Source organism: Prenolepis imparis, unplaced genomic scaffold (genome assembly GCF_030444845.1).
Source record: "Prenolepis imparis isolate NDT839.2.m4 unplaced genomic scaffold, iyPreImpa1.0 SCAF_209, whole genome shotgun sequence".
NCBI classification, from domain to species: domain Eukaryota; kingdom Metazoa; phylum Arthropoda; class Insecta; order Hymenoptera; family Formicidae; genus Prenolepis; species Prenolepis imparis.
The window spans coordinates 1-21156 of NW_028141367.1; the positions used below are offsets into that span (position 1 = coordinate 1).

General features: G+C 32.4%; 1 protein-coding gene across 3 annotated transcripts; it reads right to left on the bottom strand.

Annotated features, from left to right (window-relative positions):
* Positions 1-746: 746 nt before the first annotated feature.
* On the bottom strand, positions 747-18841 carry LOC145947995 (fatty acid synthase-like). 3 transcript variants are annotated; one of them, XM_083057757.1, is made up of 9 exons: positions 18697-18841; positions 14332-14427; positions 13923-14267; positions 8470-11636; positions 7814-8267; positions 7103-7445; positions 5527-7013; positions 4675-5076; positions 747-4429 (listed from the first exon to the last, which is right to left on the bottom strand). In XM_083057757.1, the coding sequence occupies exons 2-8, from the start codon at positions 14375-14377 to the stop codon at positions 4682-4684; spliced, it is 6237 nt and encodes a 2078-aa protein (XP_082913883.1). In that variant the 5' UTR covers positions 14378-14427; positions 18697-18841; the 3' UTR covers positions 747-4429; positions 4675-4681. The 3 variants fall into 3 exon arrangements, with proteins under 3 accessions (XP_082913883.1, XP_082913884.1, XP_082913882.1); XM_083057758.1 differs by having other exon boundaries at positions 747-4474; XM_083057756.1 differs by having other exon boundaries at positions 747-5076.
* Between the last annotated feature and the right edge of the window lie 2315 nt (positions 18842-21156).

Below are 21156 nucleotides of genomic sequence, written 5' to 3' on the forward strand. Positions count from 1 at the left end.
ATGACAGCTCGATACTCGATTTTTTCCATTTTCACAAAAACACTCACATCGACTCACTCAAATGATTGTCAAACAATAACTGCGCGTCCAAAATGGCTGAAATTTTGGTGAGTACCTTTCAAAACATGCGCAAACACATTCCCCAACTTTTGTTTACGAGTGCTGCCATCTTCATGTTGAGGTCGGAAACTTTTCAGACAACCCTCGTATATATTAGCCAGCATATGAAAACCGCTAATATAATAATAATATAATATTGTTTAGGATATAAATTGATTTTTGAGGTTAGCTCAGAAATAAATTTGCATTATATATACATATATTTAATTTTAATTCATACTTTTATGATAAATTTATATTACAAATGTTTTATAATTTATAATGTTTATTCGATCAATTTCAATGTCAATATGGAACTGTTATTGATAGCTTGATCGCACACAGTTAGTTAACAAAAAGTTGATTTTAGAAACAAGATATAAATAAAAAATAAAATTTAAACATGATATTCTTAATTGAAAATTTAACTTGCATACAAAACTGAACTAGTTCGCATTATATTATACTTGCGCATTAATTTTTTAATTATGCAAACAGAAAAAGCATTTAAGCAATTAAACAACTATAGAAATAACTCAATATGTGCAATCTCGAAATCCATCTATTAAACACAAACATTTTGTCTCTTTGTGACAAAACTCCTGCAGGTGTTCTTCTTGATATATATATCCGAAAAAAATAACAAATAGAAGCGAAAGAATTTATAATGCAGTAGACTTACATCGCCGTATCAAGAGACACGGTAGTGTCTCGCGCTAAGTAAGAGCGAAGCTCCATCCCAGCAGCGAGCCACCGGCTGTGTATCTTTACGCGAGTCGGATAGTTGAGAGTATCATAGATTTCGGATACTCAATAACGGCTGAAGCTATCGAGTTCTTATTACGCTTAACAACAATCGATAAATTGAGGTCGAATTATATAATATATATAAGGGAATGCACTCGGGCACCGACGAGATACTATTAAAGACCGATGGTCTTACGGGAGTTTGTGTCGCTCGAAAAAGATTGCTGCGCGCTAGCGCCATCTCAGTAATATTGCGGTCGCAGTGAGAAACAGTAATTGAAAATAAGAGATAATATGATAACACGCGAAATGCAATTATTCGAAAAAAATATATTATATCGAGTACATACGAGATATTAATAATATATATATAGGTATATACACACACATGTATGTGTATATACAATATATCTTTTTTTTAAAAAAACTACTACTTTGAATAAAAATATTATACATAAAAAATAAAGAATGCTTTTTTTTCAATTTTTGAAGAATTCTAGTATAATATTTCAAGAATCCTCCGTTATAATATTTGGCAAATTTCGAAACATCAGTGCGTCGAAGAGCAGTGTGTATAATTTCTCTCTCTCTTTCTCTCTTTCTCTCCTCTCTCCTTCTCTCTTCCTTTCTTCTTTTTTCTCTTGTATGCAAGCATTGAATCTCTCTCGAGGCTTATTATTTTTTATTTTACTTTTCTAACTTATTGTTTTATTTATGACAAATTTTTTTTTTTTGCATTTTTTATTTTTATTTTATATTTTTGAATGTAATTTTATTAGATTAATGAGATTTTTTACGAAAATGTTACCTACATTAAACATGTTAAAATGACACCAATCACAACATAAATCAGATAATTTTTTATTAGACAAGTAATTAAAATTGCATATTTTAACTAAAAATTATCCGATTTATGTCGTGTTTGCGGTGTCATTTTAATCACTAAAATTTCATTAATCCATTAAAATTATTTTCAAACCGATAAAATGCAAATTAAAGTTTTAGTTTTTATGTATAAGATGTTTACAATCATGATTATTGTAGATAAGGAAAGATTCCCGATGTCGTCGAAGCGAGAGCGAGAACGAATAAAGAACAAGCGAGATGACGTATCATCAAAGAGTTCCGAAGTCTCTCTCGCGAGATTCCCTTTAAATATAATCTTTCATATCATATGTCATGTTACTATAGAAAATACAATTTTTGTATTTCGCATTTTATCGAGTTGAAAATTATTTTTATGAATTAATGAGGTTTTTGCGATTAAAATGACACCAAACATGACATAAATTGGTAATTTTTAATTAAATAAGTGATTAAAATTTTGATTACATATATATAATTAAAAATTACCGATTTTTTGCGTGTTTGGTGTCATTTTAATCGCAAAAATCTCAATAATCCATTAAAATTATTTTCAACTCGATAAAATGCGAAATACAAAAATTTTATTTTCCATAGTAACATGACATATGATATGAAAGATTATATTTAAAGGGAACCTCGCGAGAGAGATTTCGGAACTCTTTGATGATACGTCATCTTGCTTGTTCTTTATTCGTTCTCGCTCTCGCTTCGACGACATCGGGAATCTTTCCTTATCTACAATAATCACGATTGAAAACATCTTGTACATAAAAACTAAATCTTTTAATTTGCATTTTATCGGTTTGAAAATAATTTTAATGGATTAATAAAATTTTAGCGATTAAAATGACACCAAACACGACATAAATCGGATAATTTTTCATTAGTTAGTAATTAAAATTTTAATTACATTTTTAATAAAATTCATCCAATTTATGTCATGTTTGGTGTCATTCTAATTAGAAAAATCTCATCAATTCATTAAAATTATTTTCGAACGAATAAAATGTAAAATAAAAGTTATAGTTTTTATTTCATAAGATGTTTATCTTCTCGACATGCTAGAACAGCTCAGAAAGATAAACTGATTCGAAAATCGCGTCTTCCTGCGAAAACAAGAGCGAGACCGTCAACGAAGAGCGAGCGCGAGAAGACCTATCATATATCAAAGAATTCCGAAGTCGCTTACAATCGGCTTTCCCCATCTATAGCAATTCATGAATATAAACAGCTTATAAATAAAAACTTAAAACTTTTATTTTACATTATATCAGTTTAAAAGTAATTTTAATAAATTAATGAAATTTTTACGATTAAAATGATATCAAACACGACATAAATCGGGTAATTTTTAATTAAATATGTAATTTTAATTACTTGTTCAGTGAAGAATTATCCAATTTATGTTGTAATTGATGACATTTTAATCGCAAAAATCTCATTAATTTAATAAAATTATAGTATATTTAAAAATATGTAATATAAAATATAAAAAGTTTAGTGCAAGAAAGCCATTTATTGTCACATAAATAAAACAAATAGAAAAATAAATAAAATAAAAAATAATGATAATAATGAGAGAGAGAGAGAGAGAGAGAGAGAGAGAGAGAGAGAGAGAGAGAGAGAGAGAAATATATACTAAATAATATATATATATTATATAAATTAAAAAAAAATATATTAATAATAATAATCTCTAAACAATGTTTCAAAGAGATTACAATATTCAAAATATTCAAATACGATAATTATATATATATGTGTATTTTTTAAATTTGTATATTATTTTAATTTTAATTTTTTAAATCTAATTTATTTATTAATAATTATTAATATTATTATTGTTTTATTATAATTATATTATTTTTATATATTATTTTTTTTATTTATATTAGTGTCATTATATAGTTTATATTCAACATAATTATAATAATTATATATTTATATATAAATAATGAGATAGGAATTTGGTAAGGTAAAGTCGGTAAAATGTTCTTGTTAGTTATCCTCCGTACAGGTTGGAGAATAACTAATATAATCATTACCGACCGTATGACGGGCCCACCAAGCCCATTTGGTAGAGACAGAAATTTACCCAGGGCTGACCGTCTTTACTAGTACCTAGTCGGTGGTTAAACTGAGTAAAAAAGTCCTCTACCATTTTGCGATTTTCTCAATAATTAATGAGAAATAAATTAAAGAAAATCAGCCAATTCGAGCGATGATAAGCGTGCAGCGAGAAGAGACAGCCCACTCGGGGGTCCAGAGTTAGCGCTACTCGTATGTAGTTACTGTCTTTTGTAAAGCGCTCCTCCCCGCTTCATCGCGCACCAAGCAACCGTGTAACATTATACTGTTTCTTTTCGCCGCATGCTTAGTAACGATATGAAACTGGGCTGTCTTTTCTCGCCGTCGTCACGCGAATTGGCTGATCTTCTTTAATTTATTTCTCATTAATTATTGCGAAAATCGCAAAATGGTAGAGGACTTTTCTATTCAGTTCAACATGCTCTACCTGCAACTGACGGGTGGTTCGCGAATTATGGGACACCCTGTATATATTAAATTTTTTTTAACTAAAGCTCTCTTTCTCTCTCTCTCTCTCTCTCTCTCTCTCTCTCCCCTCCCACCCTCCCTCCTGCTCCCCTTTTCTCCTCTCATCTATCGTCTCACGGGTTCTCTCTATCTAATTATTTCTATCTTTTTCTGTCTTCCTCTGTAAAATTATATATTATTTACTGCTGTTCTACACAATTGCTTTCTAGATCAAAATATAAAATAAAAAATTGCTAATTATTACGTTATTTTCATTCTTTCATTTACATCATGTTTATAAGTTATTTAAAAAATTTTGGCAATTATACCATTCGATAGATCAAAGTTTTAACTTTGAGAATCTATTTTTTTTAATTGCGATACGATAATTTTTAACTGAATTAAAAAATTTGCAATTATGCTTACATTTTTTTTAACTCGTAGAAGAATCACGAGATACGTCATTTGCCGAAACTAAATCTCGCAATTTGCCTATCGTCAAGGCACGAATATCTCGGAATGATAATATGATATCACATTCCTTTTCAAGAATCTGTTTTATCTCCATATAGGCCAGCGAATCAATGCCCAGTTTGTCTAAACTGTCATTAAAATTCTTCGAATCAATGTTTTCAATACCAAGAATATTCGCAAACATTTGAACAAAATCAACTTTGCTGCCGTTATTTGCAGATTTGTGTTTCTTGGCTATCACCATGGACGATAGTATCGAATACGGTTGTTGAAAAAAGATATCCATAGTTGCGAGGCAGCTACTCATAGCTTGCGGTAAAAAATCGTTTAAGAAGATATTCTTATTCTTCATATCTGTAAAAATAATAATATAATAATATCGTAAAAAGCGATTATTATTGATTTTAACAAGATCGGAGGGATATTTTATATATTTAAATTTGTATTAATTGGTTATCTTTTTTTTTTAATAAAACATCATTGACTACTTTGTATTATTTTACTCAAAAACTTATATATATAATAGTTTATCTCGTACACTTTCCCTTTACTAAATTAATATCTTTCTTACATTAAAAAAATACTTCTTTAATAATATAGATTAAATGAAAAGTTTAATTATATCTTTTTGAAAAGTCGTGGAACATCATGATCTATGTATATATTAATAAACAATTCTTATAGAATAAAATAAGGGAGAGAATATTTGAAGATATTTTATAAAAATCAAAAAAGGCAATAAGATTTGGAAAAAAATTGAGAATTAAAGAACCTCATAAATAAAGATAAAAAGATAAAACTCGCCTATATATAAGCCGACGTCTCCGATAGCACCCCACTGAATAGCGAGACCGGGCAAATCAGCAGCACGTCTTTGCTCTATCATTCTCTCCATCGTCGAATTTGCAAAACCGTAACTGGATTGACCCGAATTGCCGCGGCCGCACGACATGGATGAAAACACGACGAAATGATCTAATGACGGACAGGACTTTCTCGACGTCGCATCCAAATTCCACGTACCGTTGACTTTTGGCAACATTACTTTCTCGAAATCGGCCACGTTCTGATTTTCGAACAGAACATCATGCATCACGGCCGCTAGATTAAATATGCCACCTATTGGAGCCAGTTGGTTACTCTCTTCGATTAAACGTTCGGCGCCCGATAATGTCGTGATATCTGCCGTAGAAATGATGATTTGGATGCCGCTTTCGCGCCAATGTCGCACGCGCGACTCCTGATAACCAGTGCGTATACCGGTACGAGACACGAGTATGATAAATCTGGCACCGCGGATGATCATCCAATTGGCCAATTCCAAGCCGAATCCACCGAGACCCCCAATCAGAATGTATGACTTCTCTGGATGCATGTAAGTACGCGGTACGGCAGTCATCATTCTAGGAATCGGTAGCACACGCTTCTGCGACTCCTCATCTCGAATTTTGAACAATACCTTGCCAATATGTTTGGCCGTCGCCATAAATCGAAATCCTTGTTCGAGATTTTGGCCCGTAAATATAGTTGTCGGCAACGGACGCACCACGCCGTTCTCGATTCCTTCCCAGACGAGCCTAACTGTTTCTCGTTTATCCGCGTATTCCTCGAACAGCGTCTCCAACAATATACCGTGGAAGGTAATGTTCTTTAAGAATATCGACATATCTATGCGGTTGTTATTCATCATGTCGTATTTCCCAATCTCGAGAAAGCGACCGTTTATAGCGAGGCATCGTACACTGGCACGCAGTTTTTCTTCCGCTAACGAGTTCAGCACGACGTCGACTCCACGTCCTTGGGTTTCATCGAGGATCAACTGCTCGAAACTAATGTCCCGTGAATTACCAATGTGCTTATCGGTCAATTCCGGAAAAGTCTTCTTAAGATACAGTCGCTTCTCCAAAGTGCCAACGGTGGTGAAGACTGTGCAGCCGGCGTGCAATGCAATGACGATCGCTGCTTGGCCAACCGCACCCGCACCGGCATGAATCAACACGGTCTCTCCTGCTTTCAATCGACCCCGTACAAACAGAGCATAGTAACTGGTCGCATAAGCGACCGGTATTGTAGCCGCCTGCTCCAACGTCCATTTGTCAGGTACGTTCCAGAGAAAATCGGAATCCGACAGCACAGTGGTCGCCATCCCTCTGGCTTTGACAATACCCATGATTCTACACCCATTTACATCTCTTCCGGAATACTCAAAACCTAACATACAGTCATCCACAGACATCCCTGACATTGAGATTTCGCTCGCTGATATTTTACCGGTTGCAAGCATGATATCTCTATTGTTAATAAAAAATTTAATTAATAACAATGTTATCGATATACATATAATCAACTTGATGAACGAATGACGCTTTCCAATACTTACTTAAAGTTTAACGAAGCATAATAGACACTGCATAGTGTTTTTTTACATTTGGCCTGACACTTTGTTAACGGACTTTGAATCCATGCCAAACTGCTCAAATCTCCCTTCGTTAATATATGCACGTAGGCGTGCTCAACTTGAATGTTATCATGCCAATCTAATTGCAAGTGCCGATAACTGCCCCACTGACCTCTCTTTAACACATTAGCTATTAATCCCTTATCCAATTGTTCCTCGTAAAACGGCGCATACAAATCGAATTTGGGAGCATTACTGTCTTGAATGAATATGTAACGCGCGTTTGTGATCTCGCGCCGAATGCAAGTCATAAATCCAACTAAACCTGCAAATGAGAAATAACGGTATGCCTGAGAATTTGTTGATAAATATTCGAGCAAATTTCAGAGAGAAGAGATTATTAAATGTATATTTTTTTTAATTTTAAATGAAGAAATAAGCTTTCTAATTTTATAGTAGAATTGATTGAATTAATGAATTATATTTAAATACGTGTTAATATAGGGTGGACCAATATCTCTGTTCACCTAGAATATTTGCGATATTTTAAGAGATTCGAAAAGTTTTTAATTACGAAAGTTGTACTGTACTTATGGGGATAATCAATGTGGACATAGTTATTGGTCCATCCTGTGTGTGTGTGTGTGTGTGTGTATAAAGTTAATTTCTATACGTAAATTTTCATAATTTTACCAAGTGACTCTTCGTCTTGCGACACAAAAAGCATATCTTGACTTTCGCTGTCAAGTTTTTTCAATACTGCTTTTGCATTCTCCAACCATGAAAAATCTTTCCCTGTGATTTGTATTACAATCGATTCTCTCCTTTTCCTTCGCTTTTTTAACAAAACATAATTTTTTCCAGAAGAGTCCATTTGTTTTCCGACCAACATCATATTAGCTTCCTTCCATGCAGTCTTCAAGTCGTGTCGTTCAAAAGTCTCTACCAGAAGAATAAAACAATCGGATCTTAAGGCATCAGCTAAATTTCTAAAAACTGTGCAAGATTGAACATCCGCTGCTATGATGAGATGCACATTATTAGCTAAGGATGCATCATTCCACGTCACAATGTTAATATTCATATTCTCTTGATTGAAATTTTTCGTACTTTTGTCGACTGAACTAACGACTACCTGTAAGTCCATCTGAAATAAACGATAATTACACGCTTACAACCGTTTACGCAACAAACTTTTACGGATGGAATAAGAAATTGTTGTAAGAATTTGAATATTATGGGATTTACATCTACAAATTACGGGATATTTTATCAAAACTATATATTCGAGATATTTTATCATTTTCTGGAATCACAATGTCCATTAAAATTTTGCGATTAGTACTTACGGTACAGAAAGGTTCGCTATATAAAATATCGTGTACAAGCGGCATCAAGATGTCTTCTGCGGCTCGATTGCCCGCGACTTCTATGACTTTGATTCTCGATGACATTAGGTTTTCGCACACTATTTGTAATAACACTGTGAGCGCATGTATCCTTCCTTTCATTGAATCTTCCAGAATCCAGCTGTACGAATTTTCGTAGGGTACAAAATCGTAACGTTCATATTTGGGTCTGATTTGAATTTGTTGTCGTTGAGGTGCCGTAGACTTGATGCCTCTAAGTTCAATACCACCTGATTTGAGGATATCCACATTCTTGTAGTAATATATCGGCATTCCACCGTGCTTTGGTAATTCATCGAGTAACTGCTTGTGATAAACAGGATTGATTGCGGCATATCGGATCTTCGACAAATGCACCAATTTCCTCTCGCCAATCAACAATTTAAACTGAAACATATTGTCCATGTACGAAGTCCACTCGTTGAACCAGTATAGTTCGCCGGCGGTATTGTCGCAATTGCAGGACTTTATCCCTTTGAAAATACCATTATATTCATATCCGCGCAGCCTCAGTTCCTTATAAACGTCCTCGGCATTCAACGATAATAAGAGCTCCTTATTGACAAGCGACATCGGTGGCAGGTTTAGGTTCTCTTTTTCGATAGCTTTGGCTACGCGGATGTTTCCACTGACAACGACCTCACCGGACTCGCAGATCTCGAAATCACCCGTTCCTTCAAAGATGTTTACGGAAAATTTGATGGTTATTTTCTCCAATATAAAGGTAGCACGTTGAAACCATATGTTTTCGAAGATTACCGGTAATCGTTCGAAATCGGTGTCGCGCAGTTTGGCGAAAGATTTCCAAATCATCAATATAAAACCGGCCGCAGGAAAGATAAGTTTTCCGTCGATTTTGTGGCCAGCTAGAAATGCGTCAGTCTCCCTTGTTAAATTTATTTCCACAACGCGCTCTTTCGACCATTCCTTTGACCTAAACTTGAAATTAGGTACCTCCCATGTAACGAAATGGTCCCATTTGATTAAAGGTCCGATCATCGGTGTATCGCGACTAACGGGAAAACTGACTAACGGATACAGTTTTGAGATATCGGGTTGCGCTCCAGCATTATACAATTTTCCCATATTGCACAACAAGAAGACCAAATTGTTTGTATGATTCCGCTTTTGAAGACTGACATTTGTCACCGTCGGTGGTAGCGATCTACGCAGAATAGCCTGCAGCAGACAATGCGGTGAGATCTCGATAGTTATCGCATTTTCTGGGATATGCGCGATCGCTTCCCGGAAGAGTACGGGTGACAACATATTGTTAACGTGATAATCAGTTGAGCTGAATTGTGCGAGCGGACTTTTCCACGCAGCCTCCGGCACCGAACTAGAGATCCATCTGTGAGTTCTCTTCTTCGGTTTTGTTATAATCATATCGAGTGAGGCGCGAAACTTGGATTCGGCCGGGGCAACGTATTTACTGTGGAAGGCAATGCCAGAGCATTTGATCATCTTGGTAAAAATATCTTTGCTCTTCAGCTCCTCTACAAACTTGTTTAGAGATATAGATGGGCCGGAAATAGTGACCGAATGTTCGGAATTGTGACAGGCTGGAATGATATCGGGCGGACATAACTTTTTGGATTTTTCCCAACTCAAACCAGTCGCCGCCATAGCACCTGGTTCCAATTTAGAATCTACAATCGCCTTGCCTCTATAGTAAGCTGCCAAGATGGTTTGTTCCAATGTAAACGCACCGTCAGCATAGGAACAGCCTAATTCACCGACAGAGTGTCCAACTATACCGTCTGGTCGTATGCCTATAGATAGCAACATATCGACGAGAGCGATCTGGATGGCCACAATTGATACGAAAGCAACTATGACGTTCTCGTATATCTCGTCAGTGCTATTCATAATAATATTTATTAGCTGGATGTCTTTGTTCTTCAAGACATCCGCACATTGCCGTAAACTGCGTTGGCAAATTTCGATGTCAAATAGTTCGCGACCCATGCCCGGCCATTGAGAACTCATACCAGAAAATAGAAACCAAATGGGACGTTTCTTATTATAATTATCTTCGGCCATTTCGCGCGTATCGTCATTAGCAAGTATTTGATAACCGCGAAAGTTGTGTCCTGATATATTATCGCTGTGTACGGCATGTAATAAAGATAAAAACTCGTTATCTTGTTGATACTCTCGTGCCTTATCTAGTAACACGTGTATAGCATCTTTCGTGCGACCCGACACGATAACTAGCTTCGGCAGCAGCGGTTCGACAGTACCTGGTATTGATGTCGTCTTTGCCTTTGGGTTACTGCGCAGAATGACGTGCGAATTAGAGCCACCGAAACCGAATGCATTGATGCCTACGAGACCGCCGTTCCAAGGTATGACTTTGTCGACCACATGCATGCGCCCTTCGTTTAGGGCAGGAATCATCGGATTTGGAATAGCAAAATGTAAATTAGCGGGAATCACACCGGTTTCCATCGCAATCAGCACTTTGGCAATCGAGCATAATCCACTCGCGGGTTCCGAGTGGCCCATATTTGACTTGACCGAACCGATCAGCAGTGGCGTCTTCCTGTCTTTACAGAGCACTCTATCGATGGCAGCGAGCTCTTCTGGATCACCCGCCTTGGTACCAGTACCATGAGCCTCCATGTAAACGACGTTCCTGGGATCGAGATCCACCTTGCTGTATACTTCGTGCAACATCTGGTATTGAATGTTCCCGTTCGGATACGTGATACCTTCAGGCTTATAACCATCCGTGTTTACTATCGTATTCATCACTGTGGCGTACAATCTGCGCGCATCAGTCGCCTTCTGCAGATATATTGCGACCACTGCTTCGGCTCTCGCGTAACCGTTAGCCGTGATGTCAAATGTTTTGCACTTGCCATCGTTGGACAGCATATTTAGATGATGAAAATGAAGGGCATTCGCCGGATCGAGCAAAAGACTCAATGCGCCAACGATTGCGCTGTCGCATTCGCCGTTACGTATCGCGAGGACTGCTTGATGCAGAGCAGTCAAAGACGAGGAGCAGGCCGAATCTATCGAGTAACTGGGACCTTTCCAATCGAAGGCATAGGAAATTCTGTTGGCAAGCATTGTTCTAAAACATCCAAGCGCTGCATATCCTGCAAGCAGAAGATGAGTTTTCATTGTTCATTATATGTAGTCTTAGGAAATATTATATGTAGCTAAAAATTTTCAAGCAAAATGTTTCACTAATAATGATCAGGTTTGCAGAAATAACAATAATAATAATAATAATGATGATGATATAGAATATCTTATTTAATTAAAAATAATACTCAAATTTCTTCGAAACTAAGTAAAATACAAAAATGCAATTTATATAGTGTAAGTAATATGTGTATATGATTCCGAGAGAGGCATATTTTTATTTAAAAAATTTGTCTCTATATAGAGATTCCAAAGTTATATGAAATTCACTTTTTTTAAATCATAATTTTGTAAACATTTGTGTTTATAGTCTTTTTTGCAATTCTGACCATCTATGATTCAAGGTTATTTAAGATTTCGCCACAGAAAACTTTTAACCAAAGTTCTAATTATAGCTTTTTCTGTTTACTAATATAGCACTTAGAACGTTTTTTCTCGCTAGTAACCTATAATAATATTGTAGGATGATAAAAATTTCGCGGGTCCTTATCGCGCGTGCGGCATCGATTAACCAATATCGGCGTAACACGCGATTCACGTGCGTGAGCGAGTTGTGCAAGAAGAGACACGTGTGCGAGACGCGTGAGAGAATCATGAGTCGCCCACGAGATACGAGAGTGTGAGAGTCGCGCACGAGAAGCGAGAGCGAGTTACCGAGAGAATAACGAGTGTGTGTGAGACGAAAACTGAGGTGTTGCGTTCCGAGATTTTAATTGTTATCTTTCTTTATTTGTACTTTATTTTATTAATTAAACGTCAACGTAATCGAAATATCCGGCTATCGCTCTATTACCCTTATTCAATATAAAATCCTACAATATTTGGTATTTATATCAGTAAATATTTTAATATGAACATAGTTTTCTTTAAATCTTCTTTTTTCTCTTAACTTTAACTTTTAGCAAATTATATTTTTGTCTCCAGAAAATTTCAAAATATGCTGCAATATTTACATTTCTTGACTTCAAACATATATGTATATACAGGGTGATTCACGTAACGGTCGCCACGATTTTTGAGACATTTCCGCCAGTTTAAAATAAAGTTTATACAGTGAAAATTAATCTGCTTTACGCAAGCTATAACATGCAATAAAAAAATTTAAAAAAATTTTTTTTTTATAAACAAATCAATGTCACCTTAAATTTTTTTATTGGAATCACCATATTTTTTTTTATATAAATCGATTTCACAATTTTTATATAAATCGATCTCACAATATTCTGCATAAAAAATTATAAGGATAGGATGGTTAAAAAGTGAATAGTTTACAAGATATTTTACAATAATCTGACAAAAAAATGTCATGAATAAAAAATTTATCAGTTTGTAATCGTCAACAAATAGCTTTAAAATGGGTAATCTTGAATTGAAATGTAACATAAAATAACATTATTTGTATGCACTCATTGAATTTATTTTGCTGTCCTCTACATTACTATTAAAAAGCACACAATAGTTCCATTTAAAAAAATAAAGCCAACCTTGCTTTTTTATTAAAAAAAAAGTGTTTTCGGCAAATTTTTATTATTGCAATTTGTTGACGGTTACAAACTGATAAATTTTTGATTCATGAAATTTTTTATCAGATTATTGTAAGTGCCCTAAAAATCGTGGCGATCGTTACGAGAACCATCCTTATAATAAGATTATGTGAAATTGAAGTATAAAACATCTCGTAAACTATTCACTTTTTGACCATCCTACCCTTATAATTTTTTATGCAGAATATTGTGAGGAATCGATTTATATAAAAAAAAAAAAATGGTGGTTCCATTTAAAAAATTTAAGGTGACATTGATTTATTTATAAAAAAATTTTTTTTTTCAATTTATTTAATTGCATGTTATATGCTTGCGTAAAGCAGATTAATTTTCACTGTATAAATTTTTTTTTAAACTGGCGGAAATGTCTCAAAAATCGTGGCGACCGTTACGTGAACCACCCTGTATAATATATACACCTGTATAATATATACACCTACATATATATAATATTAACAATTTTTAATAATATTCTTAATTTTAATATTTATCTTAATCTTTAACAATTGTACATCATAATATTTATATATCTTGTGTTTCAACATAAAGAATTTATGATTCTAACATATTTGATATTGTACATTTATTTTAACATTAAACACACTTGTGAAATGATTTTACTATTTTTTGAAAAATTTTTTATAATATTATATTGATGAGAAATCACGAAAAATTTTCGAAATATATACAAACCGTTCGGATCATTCTTCCAAAAATTGTTCGCATCCGAGGAGGAAGCACCGATAAATACACCGGTACGTGATCCTTTCAAGGTGGAAGGATTGATACCAGCGTCAATTATCGCCTCATATGTCACTTCTAGCAAAATGCGAAGCTGCGGATCCATTACGCGTACTTGTTTAGGATGTATCCTGAAAAAGGAGGCATCAAAACTGCCAAGATCCTTGATTTTCCCAAATCTGGATGGCAATCCGTTGATACCAGTTGACCAACGGCGTTCGTCCTCGGTGACCATGTCCATTCCTTTCATTAAATTCTCCTTAAACTCTTCAATGTTTGAGGATTCAGGTAAACGCCCTGGAAGAATGTCGATCGTTACTTTTATAACGAAATTGATTGATTGTGAAATCGGCACAATTACCTGAAATGCCCGTGATGACGATATCACCTTCAAAACGAGCAGTCATGTTGATGTTTGAGTAATTAACTTCGACTTTTCTTAATCTGATTTCTCGATCTGCAAAAACAAAATCAACTAATGCTTCTTGTATAATTATGGGTGATTAAATATATATATGAATCATTTCACGTCAACCGGACCACCTCTCTGCCCAGAACAAATTGCAACTAAAAAATTTTTTCAGGAGTGCAAAATTTACTTATAAATATACTCTTTTGAATGCCGTGTGATAAAAATTGTGATACATAATGGTGAAACCAATACGGCGAATTCAAAGTGTCCGTACGGACGCACATTTAAAGGAGTGAGATATATTGCACAAAAATATACTTTAATGTCTTTATAAAAATATAATTTAATGTCTTCTAAGTAATTTCTAATAAAAATTGGACGAATTAAAGGTTGGTTGTTGACTTATTCGGACTTAGCATGTGTGATAAGCGTTAATGATATTTTTTATTTTATTTAATTTTTTTTCTATAAAATTTCAATATTTTTGATTTCTTTATGCTAATCATGTAAAGAAAGAACACCTTCTGTTGCAGAAAAATATCTTTTTAATAAAAGTGATCGGTTTGAAAATTTTTTTTTTCACTGTCAAGCTTGAAGTCTCTACTTTAAAAACCATTCGTCAGATTTTTAATTTATCCTCCTCCCCCGTACGCCACTGCTTCAAAAGTAAGGACGTGTTTTGTCTAAAAATAATTGCGTACTTCGACGCACTCCACGGAGTGAAATAAATTTTTTTCGCAAATCTTATCATAACTATCGTAAAATGTGGACTTTTTACTACAAATTTAAAAAAAAAGCAAAGTTCGTACGATTTTTTTTCGCGGAATTATTACATATGAAAGTTACCCATACATTTTTTCCATTTAATGACTCCAAACCCTCTCTGCTGACAGAGTGAGAACCTGCAAAACTGATAAATAGAAGGTCCACTTTCCTGAATTGCACGACGTAAATCAGTCGACGTAGCTCAATGGGATAAAAAGCATGTAAAAATTCAAACTTTTCTCTTTAAAAGGCGCTTTGGCGGAACTTGATTCGATAATTTTTCGCTAAGTTATCTCAATTTGAAAAAAATCGATTTTTTAACGACAAATTATGATTTAAAATGTGTACATTGATTTAACGAATTGTCGAAACATCCCCATAATCGTTTGAGTAATAGACTGTAATGAGATTAATTAGGTGAGAAAAGTGAAAAAGTTATCCAAATAAGAAAAGAAATTGTAATACATACAGAATTATTTCCCGAGAATCCTTCAAAATTACTATTTGTAGAACATGTGAGACGTTTGTTGGGAAGTTGTTAATACTCGCGAACAAAAGACACATAATTTGAAAGACGTTAAAGATATATATGGAAATAAAAGGATGTTAGGAGTGGGAAGAAAAACAAGGAGGGAGAGGGAAGGAAGAAGTAGAGGGAAGAAAGGGTATATTCATCAGATAATGAATCCGTGTCACTTTGTTTATTTAAGCCCGAAAATTTTTACTTTTACGACCGCGGGCTTAGAATATTTAAGTATTTTATTTGAATGACAGCTGGTTTATAATATTTTTGCGTTTCAGTCACTTAACTTAATTATGCGGTGCGAATTATGTTTTAGTTTATTACTACCAACTAGTTTGTATTTACGTACAGGTTTGATTTATTTGCGGTACACTGAAGATGATCTAATGTAGATCGAAACGTTTGTTATACTTTGATTTTAATTAAATAAATTAATTTTGAGCACCAACTTCCTGCTACGGCTCATTGCCCTTTTTATTAGATTGATTTTAATCATATGAGCCTTGTATTTTATATTTTATGTTTCCATGATTCGATTTTTATAATATCGTGGTATAGAAGCCGCGCTGTAGGTTTTTTTTCAATTGTATTAACAAATTATATGACAAAATCTGCGATTTAGAATTCCTTCGCTCGTATTGCGTTTAATGTTGTTAGTATACAGTGCTGGCAAAAAGTTTCGCAAAGGTTAAAAATCTTGCAAAATATTGATTTATTGGAAAAATTTTTCACACCAAGGAGTAGGGCTTAAAAAAAATCTATTAGATGATGATATCTATTTGACCTTGGTATGACCTTGAAAAACACGATTATGGTCAACATAAAAATCTTAAATGGAAACCCCTATTTTTTATTACATATTCTTGTAGCTTAGTTCGAGAGCTTTCCAAAACGCTATAATAAAGTAAATTTCTCTTACGTACTTTTTGACTTATAAGGCTTGAAAATTACAGTATCGCCGGCATACGCATTACTGATGTACTACGTGAAGATCTCCAGTCGGATTTACATCTCATGTGTGCGCGCGCGCGTGTGTGTGTGTGTATGTACAATCTATATCAGCAACCACGCATAGTTATACTATACAGCCGACTATTTCCGCTGATGGTCGTTCATATTTTCTTGTTTAATTAAATATTGTTTTACTACAAATTATGCAAAATGCAGCGTAATTTAGTTATTATTAAGTTTCTATAAGTACAGTTTATGGTTACAAAGTAAAATAGTTTTTATATAATTAATTTGTTAATATAGACACAAAATTAAAGTCTATTGAGGATGGTAATGACGATAGATTGGAAGATATTATCCTTTCTATATGCGATATATCGCTTGAATACGCAAGTTTGAGAAAATCTAATTGATGAACTACACATTACATTTTTCTAACATTATTCTAATTAATAAACTTTATATTATTCTAATTATCTACTTAAAAAATTACTATGACATCTACATTTTAATATATGGATTTTTATTTTAAGACTTGGAAAATACATATATCATCTAGTGTCGCGGAAATTTTGAGGTTACATACATATGAGTTATAAAAACTATGCTGAAAATTGAATATTACATATAATTTTTTTTTTACTATCTAAAATATTATTATAAATATTTATTATAAATTTATAGAGATAATTATTTTAGAAGAATTTTCTGATTATAGCAATAACTTTTATTTTATATAAATAATGATCCATTGATTTTTATAACTATATTTTATGCTATATAATAATTTATTATATTACGTTAGTTATTATTTAATTCCGTCAATCGAAATAAATAACAGTTCAGTATACATATATTATATTATATTATAATGTATATTTCAGTTAAATAATAATGTTTTTTATATTTTATAAAAAATAATATATATTTAATTAGTTTAATTATGTAACAATCAAATCCTTGACAACAATAAATAAACTTTTAATATAACTTCTACGCAGTTTTTAATGATTATACAAATATAATTGAAACATCCTTGAAAAATACACGTGCCTGCTTTTTATTGATTTTTTTATACATAGATTATGTTAAAAAAAAGATTATGTAAAAAGAAAAAGAACAATCTCATTTCAATAAGCAAATTATATAAGTTCCTCGACTTGATTAGTTGATTAAATAGCAACATATTTTTGCAATTAAATTGTTTGTTTAGTGATGTTATATTTATGATGGACGTGATCTAATTTATCTTAAATAAAAAAATCAAATATATTTATTAATATTATTAAAGTTTACCGTTTTCTGCATTTATATAAATGTTTTTTTCATATTTGTAAGGAAAATACGCGTTGTAAATAATAATGTAATAAAAAATTATGTAATAAAAAATTACAGCTTGTAATTACGCGTTGCAATTATTCAAATATAAACGTTTTAATTTTTTATTCGTACTATATATAAATCTAAATTTTATTTAAATTTTAATTTTTTAAATTTGCATGTAGCTATATGTAGTTAATTTAAAATAGTATAGTGATGTTTAATTTACATTAATTTTTACATTTATTGAATAAATATCGCAACTGATTGAATGTTACGTAAATCCTGCTAAAATTACAACACGTATTTATTTACGGAATTTTTATATTTTTTTGTCATATACATAAATGTTATTATAGTAATACACAACATATTTATAATTCTTCATGTCTGTATAATTGAAATGATTATAACATGATTATTATATAACATGATGATTATAACATTATAAAAGTGTTTGCGGACTACTTTGACAAAAACCTTAATTTGCTTAATTTTTCAAACAATTAATATAAATATAAATAATACTTCTAAATAATTAATATATAAATAAAATTATTAAATTTTTTATGATGGTATATGTAGAAATTTGAATTATCGATGCATTATTTTCCGTAAAATTAATTCCGCTGATTAGATTAACAATAGTCGATTTTATACACATAAAATGAAATAATACATATTAATATGAAAACATTTCTGCACACACACACACACAATAAATATACGCAATACGATTCATCTGAATCAGCTACCTGATAAATACGGCTGGCGACGTCGTCTCACGAAGTAGATCTCGTCCTTTCGTTAAGGAAGTCTCTTTTTCCGCTCTCGCAGGCCTCTAATCTCGTCGCGCGCTCGCCGAACAGTGACGAGCGGAAAGCCCGCAGAAGTCTCGCCGGCAAATTATTATATAACAATAAGTAGGCCACGAGTGGCGCTATCGGGGTCCGTCGCGCGACCTTGTTGATCCTGCCGGCTGTCGCGCTTCTAGAATTTTTCCCATTTTCTTAATTCCGCTCCGCCGTTATTTTGCCGACCCCCTCTCAAGATACCGGGGTTGACTCTGTTAGGCAACGTACGGCGGACCCGGTCCGAACTTGACAAAAATCTAAAAATATTTATGGAAGGTTCTCAATAGATACAAAAACAAGAAAAAAAATGAAACATATCAGAAATGCTCGGAGAAAAAAGTCATTGATTTGGATACACACACACGCACACAATTTCTGTATAATTTGCAATATATTATTTACTAAAAGTCGCGACTTTTTTGTAATTAAATCAATATAATTAAACCAAGAAAAACAAAAACTTAATAGGTGCATTTAGTAAACAGAACTACATTTTTTATCAATATTTCCTAATTGTGAATTACAAGCAAATCAGATAGTGTGCAACATCCTAGTCCCAATTTAAAATAAATATTTAGTACAAACTTTATTCGAGTATTAAAAAAAAACAATTTATTTAACACCAAAATAAAGAATTAAAGAAGAGCAGAAGAAATTAAGAGAATTTTAATAAAATGTCTAAGTTTTTAACAAGAAATATCATTTTGTAGACCACATACGTTTGTTTTGTAGATTAATCTCGACTCTATTATGCTATTCTATATTATTACGTTAATTACGCCTAATTGCATAAAAATATTTATGTTTTATAGAAGAGATTATTTTGCCGAAACGTTGTCTTAGCACTGTCAAAGATGCTCCGAAATAAAAAATATTGGCCAAATCTATTAATACGTTATATCCGTACGTTTATATATATATATATATATATATATATAAGTACGTTTGATCCGGATAGATTTCTTCCCGAAAGATAGAGAATCTCTGGCGCGGATTATTACCTACTTTTTAGTACCAGGCCAACAGGTTGCTTAGATAGGTACCAATAAATTATTATATGTAAATTATAACATTTATTTTATGTCTATGACAAATTCTTTCAGGTATGAAGTATGCGATGATTTAAATGAAAGTTATACTAGCGACTTTGATACGAATATTTGTATTTAAAGTGGATAAAAGTATTACTATCGATAAAATAAAATTAAAGAGTGAAGTTCTACTGACTCCTGCTAGGCCTCTAAAAGTCAAAATTGAAAAGTATATAGAGTTTTTTATTCGAAGAAATATATACTAATGTACGGATATATTAGACAAAATGTGTAATATATTCTTATATAAAATATTCCACATTGTTACTTCAGTCAATATTAATATATATGTAGTACACCATTCTTAATTAATTACATAATGTTATATGAAAAAATTTGTAAAATAAAATAAGATTACGATATATATACTTTATTTTAAACTATATTTTCGAAGATTTGGTAATACAATTTTACATGATAAATGAGATTAAAATGTTTTCAAAAATTCAAGCATTTTCTCGTTCTTAGTTAAAAATTATCTAAAATCCTTTAAATAGGTAATATAAAAGTGTATTATATTATATACGATATTACTGCAATTTGATCTCTCATCTCTGATTATTTTTTCAGATCCTCTTTTACAGAGCATACACAAAATAAACCTGTTTTTTCTACTTTTTGTTTCTTTCTAATATTAACGCAGAGACGAGAATAGCGAATAGAGCTACAAAATACATATTATATACACTTTATTATGAATATAATTAATATACTAAATAGAACTTAAAGTGCTCATTATTTCTGGATTCTTACTTAAACCGAATTCTAATATAATAACGTACTAGCAATATAAAAACAAGAAACAAATCAGTCATTTTCTCAGTTGTCAAGAATATATAATTAAATCGTTATATATGTATAAGTATGTTTCTATCCTACAATTGGAAGGCATAATTATAAATATGCGTTAATTCAGATAGCATGCTGAATAAAGAATAATTTCTTTTATATTGCTATTACGATTGTCATTATAATATTCCAATTCAATTTCAATAAGAATTGAAAAATAATAAACGCTTGACTTCACCTTGCATATTAGTATTATCATAATGAAATGTATATGATATGTATTTTTTGTTGCTGAATATCACAATAAGGATTCTACGAGTAATATAATAAGAAGATATCCATAATTTTTTTTCATTTGCTATTCGTCAATAGAATATAAAATCATAAAATAATATATAAATTATAAGTAACTCATAATTTATATTTCCGTTTTAGATATTCTTTTATAAATATACGATGGTCATCTTCTCTTCACTATTTG

Coding starts and splice junctions, on each gene's coding strand:
- LOC145947995 (XM_083057757.1), bottom strand. CDS start 14,377: ATGACTGCTCGTTTTGAAGGTGATATCGTCATCACGGGCATTTCAG. Junction 14,268..14,331: donor CGTCATCACGGGCATTTCAG/GTAATTGTGCCG, acceptor ACATTCTTCCAG/GGCGTTTACCTGAATCCTCA. Junction 8,268..8,469: donor ATAGCGAACCTTTCTGTACC/GTAAGTACTAAT, acceptor CGTTTATTTCAG/ATGGACTTACAGGTAGTCGT.